This window comes from Tachypleus tridentatus, chromosome 13 (genome assembly GCF_004210375.1).
Source record: "Tachypleus tridentatus isolate NWPU-2018 chromosome 13, ASM421037v1, whole genome shotgun sequence".
In the NCBI taxonomy this organism is placed as follows: domain Eukaryota; kingdom Metazoa; phylum Arthropoda; class Merostomata; order Xiphosura; family Limulidae; genus Tachypleus; species Tachypleus tridentatus.
The window spans coordinates 218,866,875-218,894,480 of NC_134837.1; the positions used below are offsets into that span (position 1 = coordinate 218,866,875).

The window sequence follows — 27,606 nt, forward strand, 5'->3', positions numbered from 1 at the left end:
TATCTTTAACACATTTATTCAAAATATACATCTCAATCATAAAGTAAATCAAATGAAAACAAAAGTACTTACTATAACCACATGACTGCAAGAACAATATCTTAATCAAAAGTTAGTACTTTTAAATCCCAATCAAAGCATGCATTTCACTACAAACATAGTTCCCAAAATGATGAACAGAGCTACAACAAAATGGATTAAAGTAAACTGGAGATTATTACTACTGTACATTATTTTCAGATTTCTTATGTGTTCTGTTTACAAAATAAATAGTAATAGTGAACTGTCAATATGACAGGAAATGTTCTTCACTTGTCCAGTACAAGGTTAGAAATTTCCAAATGATTTGTTGTGAACTATCATGTCAAGCAGGGTAAGTATTAATGAGATATGAACTTTATCACCTTCACGTACTTTCATTTTTCAAGTAATTGATAAAGGTGACGTTTTTAGCAGTAATTATTATCTAAGCACATGTTGTATTGCTTTAGAAATATCAAAATTTATACATTACAAGGTAATCATACAAGTTCATCTCAGATATACTAAAATAACAGTAGAAGGCCAGTACAAAATTAATACACTTTTGATCCACCCTTTGCAAACACACATGCATTCTTGTGTATTTATATTATAATCTATCAGTATTTTCTTGTCTAGCATAAAGAGAATAGAAATCAAATTGCACTAACACATCAATATTTTCTTTGCATGACAGATTATATAGCTGACTGTTAAGAATTATTTCTGATACATTTCACATACCAATGCTTTAAGAAAATTATTTCACAGAACTTTGAATTTCATCTGCATTCCTTATGGATGGTTATATAGTTTTCCAGGAAATTACAATCCCTGTAACATGAAAAGTAATTACATCACACTTGTTTATGAAAACTAATAACTTAATTTCACATTTCAGCTCAAAGTATGGTTTTAATTGGCAAGTAGTAACCATATTAAAATATTTGTAACTAGTGAGTTCCTGTTGATTTCAGTAATAATTACTTTAAATATTAGTTCAATATTAATTGGGTAGTTTGTGGAAACAAAAAAATTGAATTATTTTGTTTAATAATCTAAACCTTAAGTTTGAAGAAACAAAGTTGTAAATGATATTTTTAATTAATAAAACTTTTACTCATAAGGGATGGTTGTTCTACTACTAAGTGTGGCATTTTATAGCTATAAATCAAGTGAAAATAGTACAAGTGCATGTGTTGATGAAACGCTGGTCTTTTATTACCGCATACATCCAAGCATAAAAAGGTTTTATATTATTCTAATAATGGAAAATTACAAATTTTTATATTAAATATATATCAAAATCTAATTGACCAATTCCATAACTTTCGACCACAAATTATCTATTAGACAGTGAGTAAATAACTATGAAAAGACTCTCATTTGAACACTTACACATGGTTAACAATGTTAGACAGTATATAAGTACTACAACTTTCAACGTAATATGTACATGCTTCAACTTTTAAGTTATATTTTCAATAACACCTTTGTATTTGCTAACTTATAATAGTAATTTAAGAATCAGACTCAAGTTGTGTATTTGCATATATACATAATCTATGTTAAGTTTAGATATTTGGGAGATTTTTACATTCAGTCCACTGATCAATTTCTGTTCATAAGTAATATTTTTGTAATAAAACTAAACAACTTAGCATTTTAAAATTCTGTTAATCACACATTATTTCATTTGATAAAAACAATTTCATACACACAACCAAATTGGTGTTTCCCTTTATTATTAAACAACTTTTTAGTATGGCTAAAATAGCTCTATTTAAATTACAATTCCCCTTAAGGATAATAAAGATTCAGCTCTCAGGAAACACAAATTTTGTTCACACTGTAAAACTAGAATATTCTTACATTTTTTAAAGTTAAGCAATGATATCATTAAACAAATTTACAATATTACTTAGCCAACAAATGTTTCAAGTAAAAGATTATTTTCTATAAATTATTCCTGTTATAACTTCTCATGCTTTGACAAAGTTTATGTCTGAAGCTCTGTACACTTTACAGACAATTTTTGAGAATTACAAATCACAGCTTTTATTAATCCACCTTTATGTCTCCTTGTGCTGCATCATAGTAACTAATGTTTTATTTGTTCAGGTAACATCTTAAACACTTGATGTTACTCATCTCCAGAGCCTGTGCCTCGCTTGGTTCGCCTTTGTCTTGGAGACCTCCTTGGAGATTTATCTACAACAATTAAGTGAATTGCATACAAAACTTTACTATGCTTAAAATTTGGTAATAAGTAAATGTTTTTAAAAAACTGATCTATTTTATCATCTCTGACCCAGTATCAGAAGATTCAGTGTTATACACAATTTAATAGATAAGACTTGGAGAATGAATAAGTCAACCTTGATATAGTGTTAATGTCCAATCTGTGGTCTGTGGATTCCTAAGTTTATGGAAGTTTGCAAGATATCAGTTATTGTGCTAGAAAATCCTCACTGTTGTTAGTAGGACTTGGCTATAATCATATGCTGGAAAACCCTTATTACTGTTTGTAGGATTTAGTTTCTGGTATTTTGCAGCAGAATACAAATTTTGGAAAGGGTTCTGGGATTGGGAAAAAGTAAAAGAATCCATACCATAGTTAAAAGGTTATTTTTGTCAAGTTAAAAAAAAAATTATTGCAACTTTTATTTCTCTTTAACTATACCTAACTTTTCTGAAACCTATGTTATGGTTTTTGCAGATGTGCCAGTCTTTATTTTGGTCATTCAAACACATTAATCACAACTAAGTCTGATACTTACTGAGTTCGTTGAGCATTTCTTTAGGTAGCCAGTCATAATCAACATCGTTTACATTCTGAGTTCCCATTTCTACTTTAGGCTTGGCAGCAGGTTTTTTCTTCTACAAAAAAAGCAGGGGTTAAATTATTACAGTAATATTTGTTTTATACTTTAATTCAAATATTATAATAAAATCAGATTATCTCTCATTTTCATCTATAAACTAGTTTAGAATGAAAACTGTGAGGATAACTTAATTTGTAACTTATTTTTCTCCACTGTCATGCCTTCATACAGGTATTGAGTCTTCACCTTCCATTTCATTCTTAATGTTCTTTGCAACTCTTAGTTCATATTCATTTTGTGAGTCCATCAGGCATCTTTATTCTTTATCTTTCTTTGTTTCTCTTTTATTCTATCTTGTTGATTGTTACTATGTGCTCCATCTTTTCTTTCCTCAACATGTGGCCTATGAACTCAGCTTATCTTGAGGATACCGTGTGTCGTATTGTCCTGTACCAATACTTGTTCATTACTTTTCTTCTTATTGCATACTATTTGCAGCACTCTTTTTAAGAACCACATTTTGGCTTCTTCAAGTTGTCTTCCAAAATCCTTTGTTCATGTTTTGTATCCATACAAAAATGTTGGTTTGATGCAACATTGTAAGATATTTTTTTACTTCTATTGATATATGTTTTTATTAATATAGCTGTCATATGAAGAAAGGCATTCTATATGAGCATTATTCTTTTTTCACCCTTTTCTATGTCCCTAGCATTTAATATTACTAATAAGCCCAGATAGTTGACATAGTAACCATTTTTTTCTGTATCTTCAGAGACTTAAAAAAATGCTTTTTTGTTTAGTTTTCATTTCTAAAGAAAGAAAAAACAACAACATTCTCCAAGCACACTATTTTATTTTTATAGTTTACAAATAGCACTTACCCCCATGTTTGTAAATAACTGTTGTGCACCAACTAACAAAAGTACACCACAGGCTGCCAAAAACACATACAGGAAGAACCTGAATTTAAATAAAACAAAATTAATTGATTCTTTAATTATCTAGAAGTGTAAATGTTATACAAATATTTAAATATAAAAATATATAGTATCAAGAGGAATTAAAATTTTTCTTTAGTATTTTTAGCAAATTTTGAACTGATAAATTCACCATTGTGTGTGAAGAACAATGCTACACAATTCAAGTACAACATCAGTTGATGTGTGTGTTCATAAATCATACACTACCAAACTGTCAAAACATTGTGAAAATTTAAGGATATGTGGAGAATTTGTAAAGGAAACATTTGTATGACAGATATACACTATTTGATCATCAGAGCATTGTCCCATAATGTTAACTTTACACTATTATTCAGAAGGAAATGACCCACTAGTCTGGTTACCACTGATCCTGAACTGTATCTTTGTCAAAATGCTTAGTGGCAAAAGCAGAATGTGTTTTAACACCGTTAAATCCATTTTTTGCACGACATCAAAATTACTCTACAAACTTGACATTTTTAATATGTGTTATTCTGCTCTGAGTACTGAGAAAGTGAGAGCCTTCTAGCTTCTTTAAACTTGAACAACCCTTTCATGACCATATAGTGAATCAAAATGTATTCATGTTATACATTTTTTCTTTCCATATCTTTTTTCTTGTATCCTCTAGATGCAACAATGTTGTGCATTTTTGGTCATCTTGTATATTGTTATACCTTGGGTATTTATAGATAACAAATATTCTATGGAACCAAAAATAAAATAAAAGTGAAAACTATAATGGAAAAATTATCTTTTTCTATGTATAATGTTTTTGCTTCCTTCACAAACAAAATACGATACAACAATATTAAAAATATTATGCAAAAATATTATAGGTATATATTTTTTGTTGTAAAGATGCTTCCTTTAAAAAAATGTTTTGTAAATCAGAAATTTGTAAACTTTTTCTATACATAATTCTCATAAGCAACAAATGTAATATCACTAAAATACATAACTAGATACCTACTGCTAAGTTATATGCCAGTCAAAATACATACCTTTAGCACAGTTATTTGCAAACTACTGCTTGGTATTTATAGGACCTTCCCACTATCTATTTCTAATATTTTTTCTAAAATATATAACATGCAAAATGTGATATTTATCATTAATTTAATTTTCAGGCTTTGTTATTGTTGAAGAAACTACCTCCTAACAACTACAGTACAATTAAAGCTGTAATGCTAAACTACATTTCAAGAGCATAACAACATGCAATACTTAAAACATAGTTCTGAAAATTATTACCTTCTTTGTATAGCAGTCATTAATGCTTTATTATAACTACACACTTTTAAGTATTTACAGTTACATTGTGACAGTTTCATATCAATCATTATCATAGTTAATAGTTTATACAATCATCTGAGTGTGATCATTACTCATTAACTTTTTATAATCAGACACTAATTACTGTATAGACTTATTAGCTATACTTTAATAATTGTATGAGATACTAATCACACCAAAGAGATAAATTTGTTAATGTTTCATAAAATAGTTTGTGAACATTCTTGTGAAAAACAATCAGTTTTTACTATGCTCTACATCTTTGAATAAATTATGTGCTGTTTTAAATAAACCTATTAATTAGTGTCGTTTTTTCATTCTGCGAGTCCAAATCTTGTAGTAATATTTATGTTTGTGTTTCATCTTATTCTGCCTAGTACTTTAAATTTTGTGCAGTGTTACAAGTCAGATATACATGGATGCACCATGGAAGAAATTTATGCATTAAATCAAATTTATTTAATCTTTCTAAAAAATGTGACCTAATTTCATTTAGTACAGTATACATGTTGTTAAACATGAAAAGCTATGGTATATCTCTCAGGTTAATGAGTTTTAAAATATTTTTTCTCAGAAAAATGAAAAATTGGGAAATAATATTTTGCCCAAGAATCATTCACAAAATATTAATTATGAGAACAAATGTCCCATAAGTAATCTTGTGTCTCAAGTGTGTATTCTTGTTTTGCTCAACTACCTCTACTGAATGAACAGTTATTCAGAAATCTAGAACCACAAAACAGTGAATTAAACCTTATTATCTACAGAAAATGACACATAAAGAAAAATGTTACCAAACTGACACTTTAAGATAATTAAGGCTCCTACAGTGAAACTACAAAAAAAAAATCAGAGTTTAGAGAACAGGAATCTTTTCTCTTTTAAATGAAGCAAAAATGTCAAAATATTGTTAAAAATGTTTACTTACGTTTCACCATCCAAACCTTCATCAGTTTCAACAATAGTTACAGTTTCATTGAAAACTGAATTTAGATACTGTGTTTCATCCTAGCAAAATAACAGAATTTTTTGTTACATTATGTGCAATGACTTCAACATGTTTAGCATTCCATCTATTTACTATTTACTCCATACAGTGCATGTTAAAGTTGGAGATAAGTAGCAAGTAGAGATTTTAAACCTTATCTGTTATTTGTATTTAATTCTTAAATTTGCATAAGTTATAAAATGTATTTGAAAGTAAAATATGCTCTTCAAAAAAAGAAATGCAAAAGGGATATTTTTTTATTTTAAAGAGAAATATATGTAATAACGTTACAAGCTCAGAGTATGTGATGTTACACGTGTTAAGTCACTGATTGTCAGACCAAAATGACAATAAAAGTTGTGCACTTTGAAAACGGAGGAAAACATCGGATTTTTCGCCAAAATGCATGCGTGTCCAATAAATTTGTTTGAGAGATCTGCATGTTCTGCAAGTGCTACATGTGCAAAATCCCTATAAAAGTGACGGGTTCTCGGTTTCAATAGCTCAGTGTTAAGCCACCGACACGCAATACAGTTATGCCAAGACTGACTGAAGCACAACGCAACAATGCCATTGGTCGCTTGGAAGCAGGTGAATCTTGATCAGATGTTGCCAGAGCTGTGAATGTCCACCCAAGCACCATTACAAGGCTATGGAATCGTCACCAACAACATGGATCAACTCGTGACCGTCCACGATCTGGCAGACCTCGTGTGACCACGCCCGCACATGATTGCTACATCCGGTTACGTCACCTTCGGGATAGGACCACTGACCACCACTGTGACGTCTACTGCCTCAACTATACCAGGGCTGCGTAGGATTTCCAATCAGACTGTACACAACTGTCTATGAGATGCAGGAATCCAACCTCGACGTCCAGTCAGAGGCGTCATCCTCACCCAGCAACATCGTCAAGCACGGCTGCAGTGGACTCGAGCACATCGGGTATGGCCTCATCGACGATGGAGGCATGTTTGGTTCAGCGATGAATCACGTTTTATGCTTCATAGGCAGGATGGAAGGACCCATGTTTACTGTCGCCAAGATGAACGTTTTGCAGCAAACTGTGTGCAGGATGTTGACAGATATGGTGGTGGCAGCATCATGATGTGGGCTGCCATCGCCTACAATGCCAGAACAGACCTTTTGCACATTCGAGGGAATCTTACGGCACAACAATGCGTCAACGAGATTCTTAGGCCCCATGTGCAACCCATCATGGTGAACGTCAACGATGTTTTTCAACATGACAACGCCTGTCCTCACACAGCCCGACTCACCACTGTCTTCTTGAGATACCACAACATCAACGTTCTTCCCTGGCCCTCCAGATCACCAGATTTAAACCCCATCGAACGTCTTTGGGACGAGTTGGACCAACGTCTGCAACAGCGACAACCTCAACCGCAGACTACCTCAGCTTGCAGCAGCTTTGCAGGCTGTGTGGACAGCCATTCCACAGGATGTGATTCGTCATCTCATCGTTTCCATGGGCAGGAGATGCCAAGCAGTTATTGATGCTCACGGGGCATACTCGTTATTGATGTTGAGTGATGTTAAACTTCAACTAGTGAGCGTGGACTTTGCCTTTGCAGACCTTGGATGTTCAGCAGTGAATGTGCAGTTTCACACGTCATACAGAACTAACCGGAATAAACTTGTTAACAATGTGTCTCATATTTTGCCTTTTACGTTTCTTTTTTTGAAGATTATATAAGTATTATAGTCTAATCTGTTCAGATTTTTTCAATTTTGTAAATTATCTGTTCATTCCTGTTAACATGCAAAAATATTTTTACCTGATCAGGCCAAAAGATTTTCTAGCTGCTTTGTACCAACTAATAGAAATTACACCGACCATAAAAATAAATTTTAAAACCAGTTTTAATGAACTGGAACAAAGGACACTTTTGACTCTGGTAAAAACACAATATTTATCAGAGGCTGCATTAATGTTAAACAATTTTCAGCTTTTAGCCAACACACTATTACTGCTATAAGCTTCATGTATAGCTCAAAGAGCCTTCTGCTACACTGACTATTTAAGGAAAACACCTAATGGCTTTTAAGGCAATAACAATGTTAACCAAACTTTTCTTCATTAAACCCACATTTGTTTTCGGGGTCTTCATGGACTCCAAATATTTTGTAAACACCAACAGATGGAAACACTTATGTGTCTTTCTCAGCAGCTTCACTATTCAGCTATTTTGTGTTTAGTTCTTATACATAGTTTAGGTGGTAAAGAATATACAAGTTATAATATTCAATGTTACTTTACTGATTAATAAAGGAAAAGATTTTTGAGTGTTACTGTTTTTTTGTTTCCAAAATAATAGTTTATTACAATTTAAATATTTTAAATTAATTTTTTAAGATGGGGTATACTCAGACCCTAGAAGAGTGACAATGGAAAACACAAGGATAATTCAGAGTTAATATCTGGAAATTACCTTAGCAGAAAAACAATCAGAAACATTATTAGAGATGGTGTATGAGAAATATTACATTTTATGGGGTAGCATGTGGATAACAGAGTTTAATGACATTTTAGTCAGCATTCTGAATTACCTTTTAACTCACTTTAAGTTGTTACTGTCACCTGGAAATTTCTGACTTAAGAAAAAAAAAAGTCATACAAGACTGTTAATTTAATTTTAGCTTTGGTTAACCATTATGATAGAATGGTACAAAACATACTGCATCTTTGTAGAAGAGGTTCACTGTCAGTCCAAACGACCTTGCAGCAAAAGATTCGCTCACAAAAAACTGGTAATACAGTGTGGCCTGTTGTTTTGACTTCACCACTCGATTGTAGGCAACAGTACTAAACTAAAAAATAAATATTAAAGAAGAATTCAATGGAAAACTATTTCACAATATGGTATATTTTGAGCTATTTGAAAATAGTTCAGATTACATTCCACTAGGTGTTAACTTCAACTCATCACATACTAATTCGTCCATCATTAGGTGTTTAGTTAAATCACTTCAATAACTCACCAAAAATTAAACAGGTTGTCACTACTTGTTTATTTCAATAATATCAACTCACCACACTAATTAGGCTATCATTAGGTGTTTATTTCAACCATTTCATCAATCCATCACATACTAAGTTGTCTATTACTAGGTTTTTATTTCAACCACTTCATCAAGCCATCAAACAGCAAATTTTCATTAATTAAGAATTTATTTCAATCACTTCATCATCTTACCAAACTCCAAGTGATCCATCATTAGGTGTTTATTTCAGCCAACTTGCTACATAGGCCATTTTTAGATGTTTATTTCAGTAACTTCACCAAACTTCAAGTGGTCCATCATTAGGTGTTTATATCATTCACTTCACCAAATAACTATGTAGGTCAACTTTAAATGTTTATTTCAGTCACTTCAACATTTCACTAATAAATAGGCCATCACTAGATGTTTATTTCAATCATTTAGTTAATTAACTAAGTACACTATCATTAGGTGTTTATTTAAGTTGCTTTAATAACTTAAAACTCTAACTCACCATTATTAGATGTTTAGATTTTAAGCAATATATGTTTGTGCACATATCCATGATTGGATCATTTTTCTAGTTTTATCACAGTTAAGAAATTTTTAAAACCTTTCAGCTATGATAATGAAATATTTTTTATCAATATATCAGTGAATATGCTATAAAAGAAAACTTTATTCCTATGCTCCAGAACTCTTATTATAGAGGTAATAATATAGAAAAGTAGTAATAACTGAAAATGTAAATTGCCAAATGAAGCAGGTCAAAACTTTTTGCAGTTTCACTACAAATCCAAAACATATATGTATATTCAACCAACAAAAGTAAACACATTACGCACAATAACTAAGAAAGTATTTTAAAAATATGCACACAAGTTTAAAAAATTCCCCAATCAAAAACAGATAATAAACAAGTTCCTTCTTCTTCTACTGCCTTACAACCAAAACTAAAGTCTCTACCTAGGCCATTTGTAAATTAAGCCCAGGTACATTTAGGATGGGACAGAAAACATTTCTTTACATAAAATCATGGTTGTCTGGAACAAACTGTCCAGCTATGCTGTTGAAGATGAGTCTCAGCTTAATAACATTCTTGGATCAACAACCAAATGGGCAAAATGGATCAAGTGGTCTCATCTTATCTGTAACTTTTCTTATGTTCTTATCTGGCAGTTTTAATACAGTTGATAAATGAGGTTACCCTTGGGTTTTTTTTTTGCACTTCACTGAACTGGCTGGTAACTCCCAAGTATTTGGTAATGGTAACCCAGCATACTCAATACTTATTTTTCCAGACTTTTCACATGAACTTCTCAAAGTGGTATATGAAAAACTGGCAATAGACTCTTCTGCAGAGATGCTTTCCTCTTGCTTGTTCCTGTCACTGTTTTTTTTTACTTTGGCACTGAATTTAGCACAACCATCTTGTTTTCTGAACAGTTTTCTGAATTTCCTTTTTTGCATTGTTGTTTCGTAGTTCAGCCCTTCTGACTGGCCTCTTAGGTACTGTGGCTCAGTACCTAGAAGGGGTTGGTTATTTAATTGTTGAGAATAACTTAATGTTCAACTTGTCTTTCTTACGATGATTACAAAGGACCTTTTTGCTATTGCTTCCATAATTCATACAATAGTTACAAGCAAAAAAGAATTGCCCAAGAATGCCAGTATTCCATACCCTCTGTCCATGAAGCCAATTATCATTTTTGCACCATGGAAAACACCATTTATTAATGTTTCAATGAGGGCTTTGAAAATGAGCATGACAAAATATACATCAAGCAGTCAACAACAATGTGGTAACAAAAATAGGGCAATAAATAAGAATTAATAAAAATAATATTTAGCATCTAATGGTGCATTATAAAACTGTTTTATACAATTTATGTATATAATAGAAAACAAATACACCCTCCTTAATTTTTCATAGCCCTTTAAAATTCCTAAGACGGAGAATCATCTATAGACAGAAAAGTCTTACCCCTGTTATTAATAATGTCCTGATAAATTGTATAATTATTTACAAGGTGATAGTTGTTTTATTCTTTTTATATTTTAATTTTTTTTATTTGTAAATACTATTAAAGGAGTAAATTCAGTCACATTTTGAATGTAGAAGGTGAAGTCCATTAGATAGCGGAAAGAAGCATCCATGGTTTCTAATACAAAATCCTTGCTTCCTTTGTTTGTTACACCAACAAGAAACTGTACATCCTTTCCAGCATGAAGCTCTAAAGTAATGAATAATCAGCATAAATTATCTGTCCACTAATATTAATATGCACAATAATCAAGCTGATGCAAATTTTTTAACTTAATGTAAATTAAAGCTGAGTTTAGTCTTCTTATCACAGAATCTGCTCTTAAAAGGTTTAATTTTTCTTTATCTCATGAAACACAAATATTTTTATACATAAACATTACAACAAAACATTTTTAGAAACGTGTAAAAGAAACATCACAAAACATTTTGCTTGAACTAGTGTTCGAGACTGTTGCTAAAAATGGTCTTTACATAATGCATTTGATGACATGGACAACAAAACAATGTGAATAAAACCCCATTCAAAAATGGTCCAGTAAACCCAAATACATTTCAAAATCTCAACAAATTTTAGTAAGGTTATTAAATTTTACAGTCTGTTAATTTTTTAATTTGAAGCAAAGCTACACAAGGACTATCTGCAGTAGTTATCCCTAGTTTAGCAAAAAAAAGACTAGAGGACAGACAGCTAGTCATCACCACCCACGACCAACTATTGGACTAATCTTTTAACACTGTATAGTAGGATTGACCATCACATTATAAAGCATCCACCCATGAATTAAAGTACTAGTACATTTGGTGAAGGTGAATTTGAACCCGTGACCCATAGACTGTGAGTCAAGTGCCCTAACCATCTGACTACACTAGGCCAACTTTTGCTAGTAATACAATATCTAGTAATACATTATAACTGTGATGAATAATTTATCTTAACAGTCATATAATACATTTACTCAATGCCAATAACTTTTATGTAAGTTTTTACAAGTGTCCAGACGGTTGTAATTCATTTAACCTACTTAATTCATTTGTGCTGAGTTATCAATAACTTCTAACTAAAAGATACTCAGCTACTAATTTCATACACCAGTCTAACTAGCGTATGCCATAACACGAAAACTGAAAAAGACTAAAATGCACTGAATCACAAGCTGTACATCCTTACTGTTATTAATATTTTTTCCTGTAATGCAAATAATATATTACAAGGTTCAACCGGTTTAAAAGATTAGGGTGTCCTCAAATCATATTTTATGATAACAAAACAATCCACACATTAAAAATTTTTTATACTAAATAGATGAAAACTAACAAACATAAAAATATATATACACTCAATATTAACACTGAAGAAAAAAATGGTTTATAATTAGTTAACTTCCAATCATCTCTTGAACTGTAGTTACATGTTCAGATCATACCTTGCTCTCATAGACTCAAGCTGTTTCTTTGTTCTTGTTCCCTATTTCTCAGATTTATAAATATGTTTATCAAAATATAATTATGCAATTGTACAAATCAACCATGTGAACGAATATTATTTATTCTTATACTTGCATGAAAATTTTACTCAAGTAGGTGTTGTTTCAATATTTGTAAGCTATGCCTCCAATAGCAGAAAAAAACTTTTGACTGTATCTGAGTTTAATACAAAAAATGAGATGATTCATATAGTAGCTCTATTCTTTTCTTTAAATCTAAGTTTTCATCAGTGAGTTGAAATCAGTAAATTAGCAATTAAGGTACAATAAACTCATAAAATGGCCAATGATATTAGTTTATGCTCATATCTTGTCAAGGTTCAAGTGAAATTAATATGATGCAAAGAAAACCTCCTTTTCTACAGATAAGCATTAAGATAGTTAATGCATTAACTTTTTTTACAGAATATTATACTTTAATAACTTGTTGATATGGATACTTACCAAAAATACTATGGTGATAAACTAAATTAGTTTATGCTCCATGCACAAATATATATACATAAGTATCTATTACTGGAAATTCTAAGTATAAGCTGAGTACAAGACTTCCATTAACCAAACCATACTCTAATCTTAGTCATTAATATTAAATTACAATCAGAACAAGCTAACTGCTTAGATCAAAACAAAAATCCAACCTACTACATGCAGTAGTAATGGTTTAATGTAATGCTCAAGCTGGTGAAGTGTGGTCTGTTAGCAATAGATGACATTAGAACACAGTAAGACCACTAATCATTTTAACTATATTCTTCTTTACTGTCCATAAGCTTACACTGAGATGGGTGTATAGTACTCATTTATATACTATTACTATAAGGGTCTTTCTCTCTACATCAGGTGCTCTGAGTTACAACAACATCTAGTTGTTTATAAAGCATCATATATTCAGGATTATGATGGTGAAGTGTGAAATGACAGAATCTCATCTATTACCAACAAACTTTTCATTTAGGAACAGTACACACATCATACTACTTGTAATTTTATAGCATACAATGACATTACAACATAAAACTGGTTTACTGTACTAGAAGCAACTATAAGATTTTCTTGTTGTGAATTCATCTTCAGACAACTACTATTTTTAATCATTTTAGTAAAACTGGAAATTTAAAATTTTCTTCACTTGACGATGTATTTCTGATGACTAATAACCTCTTCGTATGAAAAGTTACCTTCCCTGTGTGTTTACCACTAGCCTTTAGGCAACTCCCAAATACACTCACAAGATTTCTCATAATAATAATATGATTGTGCAGCACAAGTCCTCCACCAATAGGAGGGCAATACAGCCTCCCTGCACATTAGCTCCCTCTATGTTTTTGTTCTCATTAGCTTCATTCTATGAAAAGACACACACAACTAAATTGCACCAGAAGCAGAGGGAAAGGGTAAGTTAGGAATTGAAGTTCCGAGATGATACACACCTCTTCACACAGAAAAGAAGAATCTTACATTGATATGATGAAGAGATTGGTGAAAAAATTATCTAGATGAGTCCTTCTTAGAAAACACTTGAAGGAAACCTATGGTGTGTGACACTCAGTTGCAAGGGTTCCATAGCAACATACCAATGGGAAACTTGTCACCCAGATTGGAAAGTAGAGAGAGGGAAACAAGCTCCATGTGTCATGGGTACAGGTGAAATAAGAACATGGCCATTCTAAGGACTTGCACACAAGAGTTTGGATAGTCTACGTGTCTAGCATGGATGAGGCATGTTCAGATCATACCTGGTGCTGACCTCATTTCTATCATCAAACTTATTGGATGCTGACTGTGGGAGTAGAGCACAGGAATAATTTGTGCATGTTAGTTGTAACTCTACCATCAGACTATTGGAACAACACTAACTATGGGAGGAGGGCAAGACAAGTAACTGCATATGCAGGAGGAGGAGATGATTTGTTTGTAATTACTCACCTTAACTGAACAGAAGATTATCAGGTATGTGTCAGGTAGAAAGAGGGTCCCAATAATCTTCACCTCCTGATCAGGAAAAAGAAAAAAGTAACTTTTATTCTGATAATAAAAGTAGGGCACATGCATACAGATCAAGTACACAACCAACACCAGGCCACCAACTAACCCTTCATGCAGGAAACAGTAGAAAGGGGGAATGTAAATGTGGTGGATCAGTTCCAGTTCAAAATCAGGAAAAGCAGGAATTTGTTGTCTAATCCATAGTAGGAAAAGAATCCTTACTAATCACGTGTGAGAACTTGTGTGGATTGCTCCTCTGATGATCCAACACCAATACCTAGGTAGCTTTAGGACAGTGGAATATGCATTGGCTATTCATCCCCTGATCCAAAACCAGATCACTCAGAAACTGATATCTAGGCTATTGTAGGATGGGGAACATGTTGGCTGCTCCTACATTAAATCTAGTAGCAGACCACCCAGGAACCAACATCTGGGCAGTGGTAGGATAAAGAACACCGAAATATTTTGAAAAGAGATATATGAGAGGTAATCTGTGCTACACTGACAGTATCACTACCATCCCATGTTCCACTGAAAGTAGCACCTTCACTTAGCATCTGGATATATTGTCCCAATCAATGAGTGTTCTCCACTGTCACAGCAGCCATTAACTGATAAGTGTTAAGGATCTCCCATCTTGTACTTGAGAGGGGGAATTCCCATTTGGAAGACCTGTAGAAATGCTGGACTCTATTGGATGGTAGTTGGATAAGTCTTTCACTAGAGATGATGCAATGTGTACATAAACCTACTTCAACAAGCTAGCAAATGCAAATTAGGGAAACAGGCAAAGTACCTTCTGATGCTAACTGATTGTCATGGAATAGCTACAGTATGGATCAAACAGTAGACAAATATTAGAATATACCATTATGATACTTCAAGTGGTCTTGTGGAACATCTCATATCAACAGTGGCCACATATAGAGTTCCTGGCTCAAAATTGAATTTTTGGAAACAAGCATAACCTGAAAGGTACTATCTGGAAGGATCTTGAAAGCAAATACTAGAAGCAAAGATAAATGTGCACAACTGTCCAAAGAGAGTGAAAAGAGTGTAGGTCAGAGAACAAAGGGAGACAGTGATCACTGGGAAACTACATAGACAGATGGTGAAGAGAGTAGGTAACAAAGTTATAGAAGATAGTCCATACATTGCCAGTTGAAATTATCTTGTCTGCAGTGGATGGAAGCAAGCAACAAAATAACAGAAGAGAAGATGAAGTTGATGACATGAAATACAGGCCATCAGTGAGCAACAACCACAAAGTAAAAGGAGATCAAACCAAGAATGTGGCAGACAGTACCAATAAATGCAGGAGATTAGTCCAAAGATAGGAGAATTCCCAGAGAATGTAGAGTGAGTGACAGAAACCCTGAAAATGAGAGATACAAGAGCAGTATCAATAAATGGCACAAACTGAACATAAAAGCCTGTCCAGGTCCCAATGACAATATGAGTGTAATAGAAGAATGGGAGAGAGTAGGGTAGAAATCTCCCCAACAAGCAGCTGAAGATGAAGAAAGGAAGGAACAGGCACAAACAAAAGAGAACATCATTAGGATAAATAGGGTAAAAGACGAGTTGCCAGCATAAAATTGTGAGCAATGACTATTACTAAGAAGAAATGGAAATATGCTGAAAAAGTAGTTAGTAAAAGGTGTAAGTTGCTATTGGCAGCAATAGATACAATGTAAAAGTGTGGAGGATGATACTACAATCCTGATCAAGTACAGATGCAGGACAAAGAGTTCATAGATAAGGAAGGACTAGAACAAGGACAGAAACACCTTGCAGTAACAAGCCAGCAAATATGAGTAAACAAGGCCACTTAATAACTGGCAAAGTAGAGACAGTTGTACCCTGCAGAACAGCCTGGAAAAGGGAAGGGAGATGTCTGACAATAAAAAAGTTAGGAAAATGTAGTAACTGATGGACCAACATTGAAAGTCATACCCTCGCCATTTGGGAAGAAAAAACATGTAGAAAGATGTCTGAAAAAGAAAGGATTACCAGATGTGAAAGGTTTAAGAATGATTGCCAGAATGAAACCCACATAAAAGTGGAAGGATAAGATCCTATGATTGAAGTAAACAGGAGGTATTGGAACAATAGTGTAGAAATGGCAAGGAAAGAGGATTGAATTGTCAGATGACACAGAAGAATCAAGAATAATACAGATAGGTGGTAACATCAAGGGAAGAGGGTCAATAGACTGAACCAGAACTAAAAGGAAAGACCTGAAAGATGAGTGAGCCTTATAACAAGTAAAAAAACAGACCTGGTGGAAGGCAACAACAACCAAGGCTAAGGGAAGAAGGACAGGTCATCAGAAGAGAGGTAACGTGAGAGAGCGGGATACGTAAATTTAGTAAAGCCATTGAAGGAAACTAAGAGAGAAGAGACATTTTGCAAGCAGAACACTTTCCAACAAGAAAGACAATCTACAAATAAGAGCATAGTATCAGTTTCATGGCAAGCAGGAAAACTGACCCAATTAGAATAGACCCAAAAATGACGGATTCTGGAATGGATCATTTAATGGTAGTTAACTGAGCAAATCCAAATTGTTGGAATGGAACCTAGCTAAGTGTGCCATAAGGAGGGATAAGAATAGTATCATGCTCACTATTTACCACACAGTTGTATGCCTGAACAGCCTGTGATCTCAACAAATTAGGAATACCACCAAGCTGCGGGGCAAAGCAAGAAGGTAGCAAAGTACCCGAAGAGTATAAAAAGAAGTCAACTTGCAATAGTAGAGTATTCCCACTCATCAGTCTCCAGGAACGATGAGGCGAAGTGAGCAATAAAACTAAAAAGGGAGCAGCCATAGTAGAGAAGAGAAAGGAAATGTTTGTTTTGTCTGTTTGCTTTTTGAATTTCATGCAAAGCTACATGAGGGTTATCTGCACTAGCCATCCCTAATTTAGCATTGTAAGACTAGAGGAAAGGCAACTATACTCCTGGACTACTCTTTTACTTACGAATAGTGGGATTGATCGTCACATTATAACACCCCCATGGCTGAAAGGGCGCGCATGTTTGGTATGACAGGGATTTGAATCTGCGACCCTCAGATTACTAGTCGAGAAGCTTGACCCACCTGGCCATGCTGGGCTGAAAGGAAATGAGAAACACCCTAAAAATACATTGAGGCATAGTGAAAAGCCCCACACTTGAGATGTAAAAGGGAAAGAGAAAGAAGTGTGGTAGAAAAGGACAGAAATGTTAGGGTACTGGATGGTAAAATAGACACTAAAAGCCTGTCACCCTTCCAAATGCCAGTGGTAATCCCAAGTGTGAGAAACTTGAAAGGCAATGCAGAATGATGAAATTGGAGGAAATAAAGGTCAGATAGATTGCAAGAGGGAGGTGTAATGTTAGGGAAATGGAATGATCAAGGAATGGTATAAAAAATGAGGGTTAGGATTAAGAAGTAGGGAACAAAGAATAATATAAAGAGGAGGGGGAAAATGATACATATCTGATAAACATGACCAAAATGCACGATAGTTGAAGTGCTTCTTCAACAGGGAGAAACGTTTCTAGGACCTAAGCAGGAGAATGAACAATCAAATTTGTCCTGCTTATTCACCCCACAAATGGGGTGAAAGAACACCTGATGAAGGGACTGAGGCTGAAGCAAGTACCTGGCTGCATAAGGGAATCCATTATCCAATCTAAAATTACTACTACATCTTTCCCAGGGAAGTTACTTCCATGAGCCATCATAATTTCATAACCTATGTGAGGAAATTAGCCACTCATGTAAGTAACAAAGGGCATTACATGAACAAATGTTCATAGTGTGAAGCAAAAAAAGGAAATTAAGTTCCCTCAAAATCTCAAACCTCATTAAATTGAGCAAAAAACAAAAAATGTCCAACATGTTCAGTGGCAAGGAACAGAATAAAAATCTTAAGTGCAAAAGCATAAAGGAAGCTAAACTGCAGGAAAGCTATATCACCTTCCTATAGGTGGAAGGTTTTTCTGCATAATAATGTCATTATGCAGTAGCACTATTCCTGACAAATCAGGAGTTGAGGTGAGAGTTGCCTAAAAGCTCATGACATACAATCCTCTAAGGCAGACACGTGGAGAAGATAGCTTTCAGCATTAAGAGGTGTGCATCACCTCAGAAACACATCAGTGTATGAAAGCAATTCTGCCACATAATACCAGGAGTTATATTTTTCTTGATACTTAATTGCAAAAGAAGCCCACTTAAAATGAATTCAGATTACTTTTAAAATGAATTTTGAATACATTTATCTAAAAACAGTATACTGAACTTACCCATAGACATTCCTGATGGTTTAGTAAAGAGGAAATATGTATCTACATCAGGAGAAGGTTTCAACTGCCTTTCTTCTTCTTCTTCATCCTGAAGCAACAATAAAAGTTATGTTTTAATAGTACAAATTAATTACAAATGTAACATATACATCAGTAAATACACACATGAAAAAGCCACAAAACCAAACACTGAAAGTTCTTAATCCTGAAATAATCAAATATGGTTTTTATTATAAACATGTCTACAACTAACAATTTTCAAAATAATTTTGACCATGTGTATAACTAGTCTGAATATTCATAACCATAGCCTGCATAAAAATTCCAGTGCTTCTTGAAAATCACTGGATTTTTTTGCCAACTAGCTACTTATAATTTCAAGCCCTGTAAAAAACAGTCAAAAAATTACAAATATAAAAACATTTTCATAGATTAAGCAGTAAAAAAATCTTTTAACTAATTTAGTACTTTTCTATTATTTTATATTCAACAAATGGCTAGAATGTACACTTTCTGAGCAATTAGCAGAAATTGCAAACTGATTAATCCTTAAACTCATTAACAGAATAATTCAACTAATTAATTACACAGAAGATGGCTAAAAAACAACTTAAATACTAAAAATCGAATCTCGATACCTGTGGTAGACAAACTTTTGCGCTTAACAACAAACAAGTAAATTGGTAGCATTTAGATTACTTGGATAGTTGGAATAATTGGTAACCCTAATTTTGATTACTTCATTATATTCACTGTTAATACATTACTCTAAATAAACTAGAATTAATCAAAAGTAATAACAAAGAACTGTGATGGCAGTATTTATTTTACTGAAGAGTTAGAATAATCTAAAACATTAATTTTGACTAGTTGATTATTTCTGACAATGTATTTAACTGTAATGTTAACTAATCAGTTACTTTAAGTGATAATAGTTGATGCAACTGATGCTAAAAAGTAACTTGTATCAAATCCATCTCTACTTACTGACAAACTGATTGAGAAATATATATTTGGTAATTTACGATACAGTATTTCCCAACTTACAACAACTGACAAGTATACACAACAACGAAGCATGTGAATAAAGAACACAAAGTTTATTCACAATCCATGTCTGTGTATGTTTTCAATATTAGAAATGTACAAGTTTTAGCCACTCATACAAAAATAAACCTTCATGTTTAGTTGATATTAAATTTAAGTGGAATCTGAAGTTATGAAAAAGATAGCAGAGAGCCAATACATGCTAACCTTTTAATATGTTACTAAACTCAAATTCTGCCTTTATGTTTTCTTGTTCTATCAGTATGTTCTGTGCTATTGTCAAATCAATAAGAAATAATACAAAGTAAAAATATATTTTTTGTCAAGATCTTCTACTGAAAAGAATATAACAATTGCAAAACAAGAAGAGGTTCTAAGTAATATGATTTACATATTTGACTAAATTCATGGTTATGGCACAGTAATATCTCCATAGTTTGGTCAGAAGCTCACAGATGGTGATAATGCTTTCAAATGAATGAGCATAACCCAATAATGACTGGCAGTATAAAAAAACACCATTAATAAAAGAACACACAATTTGGTTTATGTGTTACATATGTGTGGATATCTACAATAAGTAGATAATGTTTAAGTAGAAAGTATGATTTGAAGTAACAGGAAGATAATAGCTACCCAATGACCATTTTATAAACTGAATATTAACCCTTTCTAGACTGGAAAGATATCACTGGTATCCCTTGACTGTTTCCCTCTTACAATGGAAAAATTTTAACCTAACCCTATGAAACTTAGAACAACCTTACTAAATAAGACTCGATTATGTTTTTAAAAAAATAGTACAAAATTTTGTTGTGAGACACTATTTTGACAAAAATGTTAAATATACTTCCTTTTGTTTTAGAATTTCTCTTATGTTTATTATAAAATTCCATTTCATACACCTGATTGAATAAATTTCAATCATATTTATTGATGCATTTATTTTAATACTTTGTTCATTGTAGTAGCCACTATTTCCAACTATAAATTCTTAAAACTCTTGCAAAAACTAACAAAGATTCATCATTGACCTACAACAAGAACTTTCAAAATGCATCAGGTAAGACTAAATAACAATATTTTTGTTAACAATAATAATAGTAACAACAGACTTACGGTGAATAAATATACCTTTTCAATAAATTATAAATTATTTATGTGCATTGTTTGATTATGATAAGTTTAATAATAATATCTAATAAAAAGGGTTATCTGTCATTGGAAGATTTTGCAATCACTTATTATGCACTTAATCTTAGTGCTGCCTTGTTATTGAATAAACTTTCTGCATGATAAGTTTATGATAAGTTTAATAATAATATCTAATAAAAAGGGTTTTCTGTCATTGGAAGATTTTGCAATCACTTATTATGCACTTAATCTTAGTGCTGCCTTGTTATTGAATAAACTTTCTGCAAATTTCAAACAAAAATGATACAACACAAAATCATTTTCAAGAATGAGAAGACCACTTAAAACAATTGCCATATCTTTGGTTCGTTCTTAAGTCTTCTAAACTTCTAATTACACTATATTGTTGTTTGCTGCAAGAACCACACCATTTACTAATTTCAAAGCTGAACTTTGTTAGCAGTTGTTTAGGCCACATGCTGTGACAACATAAAAGGATAGCATATAAGTCTAGATAATAAAATATCAGTTCTTCAGGAATTAAGGTGTTCTCATTTAATACAATTTAGAGAATCTAAGATTAAGTTTTACAGTGTTGATGACCTTTAGACTCTTGTGAAATGCTGTAAATTTAAACCACATGTTAGCTAGACACGTCCCCTTGCTGAGTCCAAGCCGATCGTCCCCTGGCTGCTTGTAAGATCAAAGAAGGGATTTTGTCATAAAAGAATCATTTGTTCATTCAAGTTAACTGGTTCTTTGACACCAAAGTTTTAGGAATTTTATTTCAAATGTATTAAATTTGCTTACTCAGTTAATGAAAATTGATAGGTATGTAAGACCTGAGTCTTACGTCTGATAGTGCCAGGTGGCAGCAAAATTGCTGGTGGCAAGTGCTAGAAGTGCCAGTTTGTTCCAAGAAGAGAGAGAATTGTTTGTGACTTTTTAAGTTGTTAATTTTTAAGGAAACCACTCAACAATATGGATAGATGACTGAAGAGAAATGCATCACACAAGAAGACCTCAGTGATGTGCAAATGCAGCCTAGTTCTGATGAAACTGAAGTTAATGAAAATAATAGGACTAATTATAAATGTTCAATAAAAAAAACAAATACCTCTTGGACTCGACAGTATTGTGATGAATATTTGAAGCATGGTTTTATAAGCAGTGGTAGTGATAATGACTTGCTACTACATATTCTTTGTTGTTCCAAATTATCAAATAAGAGTATGAAACCATTGAAACTGAAACACCACATGGATACCAGACATCCAGAATACTTGAGTAAGCCAAAAGATTGTTTCAAAAAAAAATTTTTTTTCCAAACAAGTAATTTCACACACTTTTTCCACAAGATCTTCCAATGAAGACTTGGTTATGGCCTCACAAAAATTTCAAAACTGATAGCTGAAACAGGTTATCTGCATACTATTGGTGAAACGTTAATATTTTCTGCCATAATAATAATAACATCTTGTGTTCACAAAAAACAATAACATCAGTGGTGAGAGTAGTTAAAACAAGTAACCCCTCCAAACAGCCTTTAGTCTCTTTTGGGGAAATTATCATGACCAAAATGGATACACTAACATTTATTTGTGTTATACAACATGTTCCTCTCATCTGACAAATGGATACATTTGTATTTATTTGTGTTGTACAACATGTACCTCTCATCTGACAAATCATAAAGATTATGTAAATCTTCCTGTAATGTAAAAGCATCTTCCACAATTTCAAGTTACAATAATATTAGTATCATCTACAAATTTCAGTACCAGAACATTTTCTGCTTTGAAAGATATGGATAAAAAAAATACCTAATTTATTATTTAGTAGTTTTGTGAGTAATTCTGTGTGCTTTGCAATTAAATTATCAAATTTACAGTAAGTCAGTCAGTGATAAAATTATCAAAATCACTGACAAAAACAGATTGCCAAATCTAAAAACAACTACACTACAGTTTTATACAAAAACTAAAATGATTTAGATAAAAAGAGTAGAGGATGTTTCGTCAAGGATAAGATAAGATAAAATATTAATACATTGTAATTGGCTTTTGATGTCTCTTTATTAGAAAGAAATATACTGCTACAAAATTTAGATGCATCAAAAGGTTAGGGATGTTCTACTTACAATAGGTTGATTTCAGATTAGTAGAAGCAATAAATTTAAACAAGTTTATGAAAGAGCTTAAAAATATTTCAATGATAAGGTCTGGCTCTGAGTTTTTATTTCTTTAATAGTTTAGTTTTTTGTATGGGAACAGCCTAAATGGTCCTTAAATGTTATGTTTAATTTTTCAATCAATAAACACAAACTCAGTATTTGAGTGTCACTATTTGCAAATGCTAAAGGAAAATATTATGAAAATAAAAAAACAACCAAATATTCTTCTTCAATATCCATGTAAGTTTCTTAAAACTAATTTAAGATTGTTGTTCTATTGTTAATAGAATATACTCTGCTTATCTTCGATTACATCTTGGAAAAATTGTTTCAGATTTAACTGATACCATAAGATGTAAAGGAAAAATATATAATATATCATCAAACATTTTATCAGCAAGCCTAAGAAAAATAAAAAGCTTAAAGTGGATTTTAACAGAACTTTTTTATTTCCATTTAGAATCATGTTAAATATTATTCAAGGCAGAGTAGCAACAGGTGGTCATATAAAAAATTTAAATATCCATATGGTTTTGAAACATAATAAAAAAATACACATGTAGAAGTGAAGCTAAAATATAATGTTGATGATGCTTGTTAACAAATAGTAACAAAGCAAAACATGAAATACACCCAAAATGAATCAACACAACACTCAAAATGACAGAATATTATGATGATTCTATGTTTTTAGCTATAAGCTTTGTTCATAGAAAAGCATAATGAACAAGAAAGCACTGATAAAGAAACACAAAATATGCATTACATAAAATAAATTATCACTGTAAGGATGTGTGGCAGTTAGAACTAAGTGATTAAGTCAACTACCTATGAGCACTGAGTACATCCACTAGTGTAAGGTAAAATAAACAACTGAAATTATAAATAAATTGATTAATATCACTAAAATAATTACAATGGACAACGACAAACAATTCTAAAACATTTTCAATATCCTAAACCAGAGTTTATTATTACTTTATTCTGCAAGAGTTATGAAGTTTAGATACTAATTGCAATGACTTTTAAAACATATAACACAAGATAATGGTCTTTTGAAACTGATACCAGTGAAGTGCCCTTTAATTATGACTTTTACAGCATCACTGGGATCTATGGTTGAACATTACAGAATAATGTTCACCAAACTGTAATTTCTTAAAGGAAGAAAATCAACAATACATTCCACAGCACCTATACTGAAAATGTCTTTATAATAATTGTATTTATTGAGTCACAAGGTCTTACTTTACATAGTTAATGTTATCTTTCCCTTCATTACCCATCATGAATTACACCTTAAACATCATTTAAGTAAACAGAAAATTACCATGCACTCACTGTTGTCAAACTCTCACTAAAGGGAAAAACCATTATTTACTTTGTACAAAGTCCAGATATTTCATATATATCACCCAGGATCTAGTTTCACTTACATTTTCTGTTATACTGGTTGAGTCATCATTTGGCAGTGGACTTCCTTCATCCATTTCCACCTGAACATCATCATCTTCACCCTCCAAGGAATCTCCAGCCTCTTGAGCACTGACCATGCTTGCTGATGCCAGCCCTATCAAATAAGATCATACAAATAGCATTTAACCCATTTAGTAAAAAACACAAGTTTAATACTATGACATTGAAAAAATTATACAATTAATGTTAACAGCATCATTTACAACTAGTGGCATCAATTTACAATCAGCTCATATAATCATTAAGCCTATATTTAGTTTGAACCCTTATCAGGTTGGACTAGCCCTTATTACATCTAGGCAATTAGTGGAATTAATTAATTAATCATTGTGTTCACTAATTGATTATATTCAATTGGCCAATTATTCTCATATTATATAACTAAAATACAACTTAAAAAAAACTAGTCTGGTTTACACAACAAAAACAGACATAGCACTGACACCCTATTGTGTAACTTTGTGTTTAACAAAATAACATCAATATTCTGATTCTCTGGATAGACAAAATGAACAAAAGCGGTAAGAAATAGAAACCCAAATTTCATTAAGTTAGTTTCATGATTCATTACATTAATAAGGCTTAACAAATTTAAATTAATACCAATTTTCATTAGTTGATTATTTCCCTGTTATTAATTCATTTAATCATTACTTAACTTTCTGGATAACTATAATAAAGAATGAGAGTAATAATAATCAACACCATATGATTATTTTATAAGTCATTAATCAATATACATAGGTAATCACAATAATACTGATTAATCATCCAGTTTTATCCCCTATTACAAAAATATATATATAAGTTGAAGAACAGATTATTAAACAGAATATACCTGTTTATTAATGTTATACATTTCATTCAAAACCAGTGAATTAACAATAACACTTCAGCACTCATATGTTGATCTTACATTATCTTAAGGGTTATATTTATTCAGAGATTTTCCTTTTGGTTAATCAATCTAAAATGCATTTCATAGGAGCAGAAAGATGCATCACATAATGCCATCACTAATACATACATGAAACAAAAACAATCTGATGTACATATGTAAGTTATACTACTTAAGTAAAGAATGGACGATTGTAGAAAAACCAAAAACAGAAACTTTACTACTATTTCTTTACATTAACAAATATACAAATTATTCAATTTATTATTTTTAACATAATAAAATATCATTCATGTTTATAAATTATTAATTTCTTTATAACAAGTGTATCTGCTATACAGTGCATCAAACAAAAATAAATGAAAATGCTTGGAGTTTCAAGCAATCATAATTTGGAAGTAAGCATATACTAGCATCCCTAAGTTTTATACAAGAAAACAGAGAACTGTAAAGATCAAAATGACTGAATGATAAAGTTAAAAACCTATGTTTCATGGGTACAAAGTTAATTATTATATAATGCTACTATTATTTACAGTCATACAATAAGTTTTTGCTTCTCTTTTGCACAACAGCAGGTAATCATGTAATTTTAATATTTTAAATTAGAATTTAAGATTTAAACTTTAGAAATTTGGGGGGTTTATGCCTTTATAACCATTACAATGTTACAATTGAGTGAAGTTTCCTGCCAAGTAAAACTCTTTATTTCTAATATCTAGATAGTCATATATTACTAACTTTAAGTTTTAAAAATTTAAATATAATTTCATATGTATAAATATTTTAATTTTCCATTCAATAAAATTTCTATTTAACATATTTCATCATTGTATGGTAAGCTAACACAGTGCTTCTCAACTGGGTGAATGAAATAAAAATCAGGGTAAATGAGTATTATCAATTTTTCAACAAATACAAGAGCAATGAAGTAATTACTTACTATTATTTATTTCTAGTTGTAATAAGAAAAATACATTTATGCTGTATTTATTCTAGTTGTAGTTTGATGTACATTTACATCATAATAATTTAACATATTAATTTAATATGATTCTGTCTTTTTTTCGAACTTGGATAAGTGAATTGTGAAAAAGTTTTAGAAACACTAAACTAACATACCTGAAAATGTATGATTTATGTATGGTGGAATACTAAGTTATACACTTATTACAAGTTCATTTTATATCATAATTTTTATTTCTACCAACACATATGTATATAACGAAATTTACTACAATCAAATATTATCGTTGCTGTTTAATTAATAACGATGCTACATAACAATATAATTCATTACTACAGGGTGTTCGGAAAGTCACTATGCAGTTTTGTAATTATATTTTATTCAGTCTATTTCACGCCAGCAACTGATAGCGGTGTTTAGAAACAAAATAAGAAGGATCCATATTGATGCCAACGGGGGTCACTTTCAACATTGTTTATAATTGTCATTCATATTTACCTCCTGTATTCTCTATTTAAACATGTCTGTTAATAAATATATGTGCACAGTGACTTTCCGAACACCCTTTACAACTGATCTGACTGATCACAGACCAGTGGCTTATCACGGTTTTCTTGTGTGAATACTGTATATCCAGTGTAAACACGAACATTTATCACTTATCACGTAATCGAAACACATACCATTTCCGTACATTATTAACAAAATTGAAAAACTTAATAACAGAAGCAGTATTATATTCTGAATCATTCTTTTCATGGTCAAATATAATCTAACGTATCAAATAATGCACGACAATCTCTAAAGTCTTCTAACACCGTTGTAAGGTATGTTGTTAGCTCATGATGCAAGAGGACGCTTTATTTTTTTAGTAATACAATAACATTAGTTGCAAAAATAATATAAAGTTATACAATGTATAGATAAACTTAGAGAAAGAGAAGAAAAAATCAAAAAGTATTTT

At 31.9% G+C, this 27,606-nt stretch overlaps 1 protein-coding gene across 2 annotated transcripts; it reads right to left on the reverse strand.

The window, feature by feature from the left end:
- On the reverse strand, window positions 1-27,486 carry LOC143240300 (translocon-associated protein subunit alpha-like). Of its 2 annotated transcripts, none has more exons than XM_076482521.1 (9): window positions 27,326-27,486; window positions 24,738-24,871; window positions 18,948-19,035; window positions 11,232-11,359; window positions 8,820-8,951; window positions 6,057-6,136; window positions 3,731-3,809; window positions 2,802-2,901; window positions 1-2,232 (listed from the first exon to the last, which is right to left on the reverse strand). In XM_076482521.1, the coding sequence occupies exons 1-9, from the start codon at window positions 27,399-27,401 to the stop codon at window positions 2,165-2,167; spliced, it is 885 nt and encodes a 294-aa protein (XP_076338636.1). In that variant the 5' UTR covers window positions 27,402-27,486; the 3' UTR covers window positions 1-2,164. The 2 variants fall into 2 exon arrangements, with proteins under 2 accessions (XP_076338636.1, XP_076338637.1); XM_076482522.1 differs by lacking the exon at window positions 27,326-27,486 and adding an exon at window positions 26,798-26,909.
- Window positions 27,487-27,606: the final 120 nt, after the last annotated feature.

Excerpts from the sequence above, each read along its gene's own strand:
- LOC143240300 (XM_076482521.1), bottom strand. The coding sequence starts at position 27,401 with ATGAAAAGAATGATTCAGAATATAATACTGCTTCTGTTATTAAGTTTT. Across the intron at positions 19,036-24,737 it reads CAACCAGTATAACAGAAAAT|GATGAAGAAGAAGAAGAAAG; the intron begins GTAAGTGAAACT and ends TTGTTGCTTCAG. Across the intron at positions 2,902-3,730 it reads AGTTATTTACAAACATGGGG|AAGAAAAAACCTGCTGCCAA; the intron begins GTAAGTGCTATT and ends CTTTTTTTGTAG.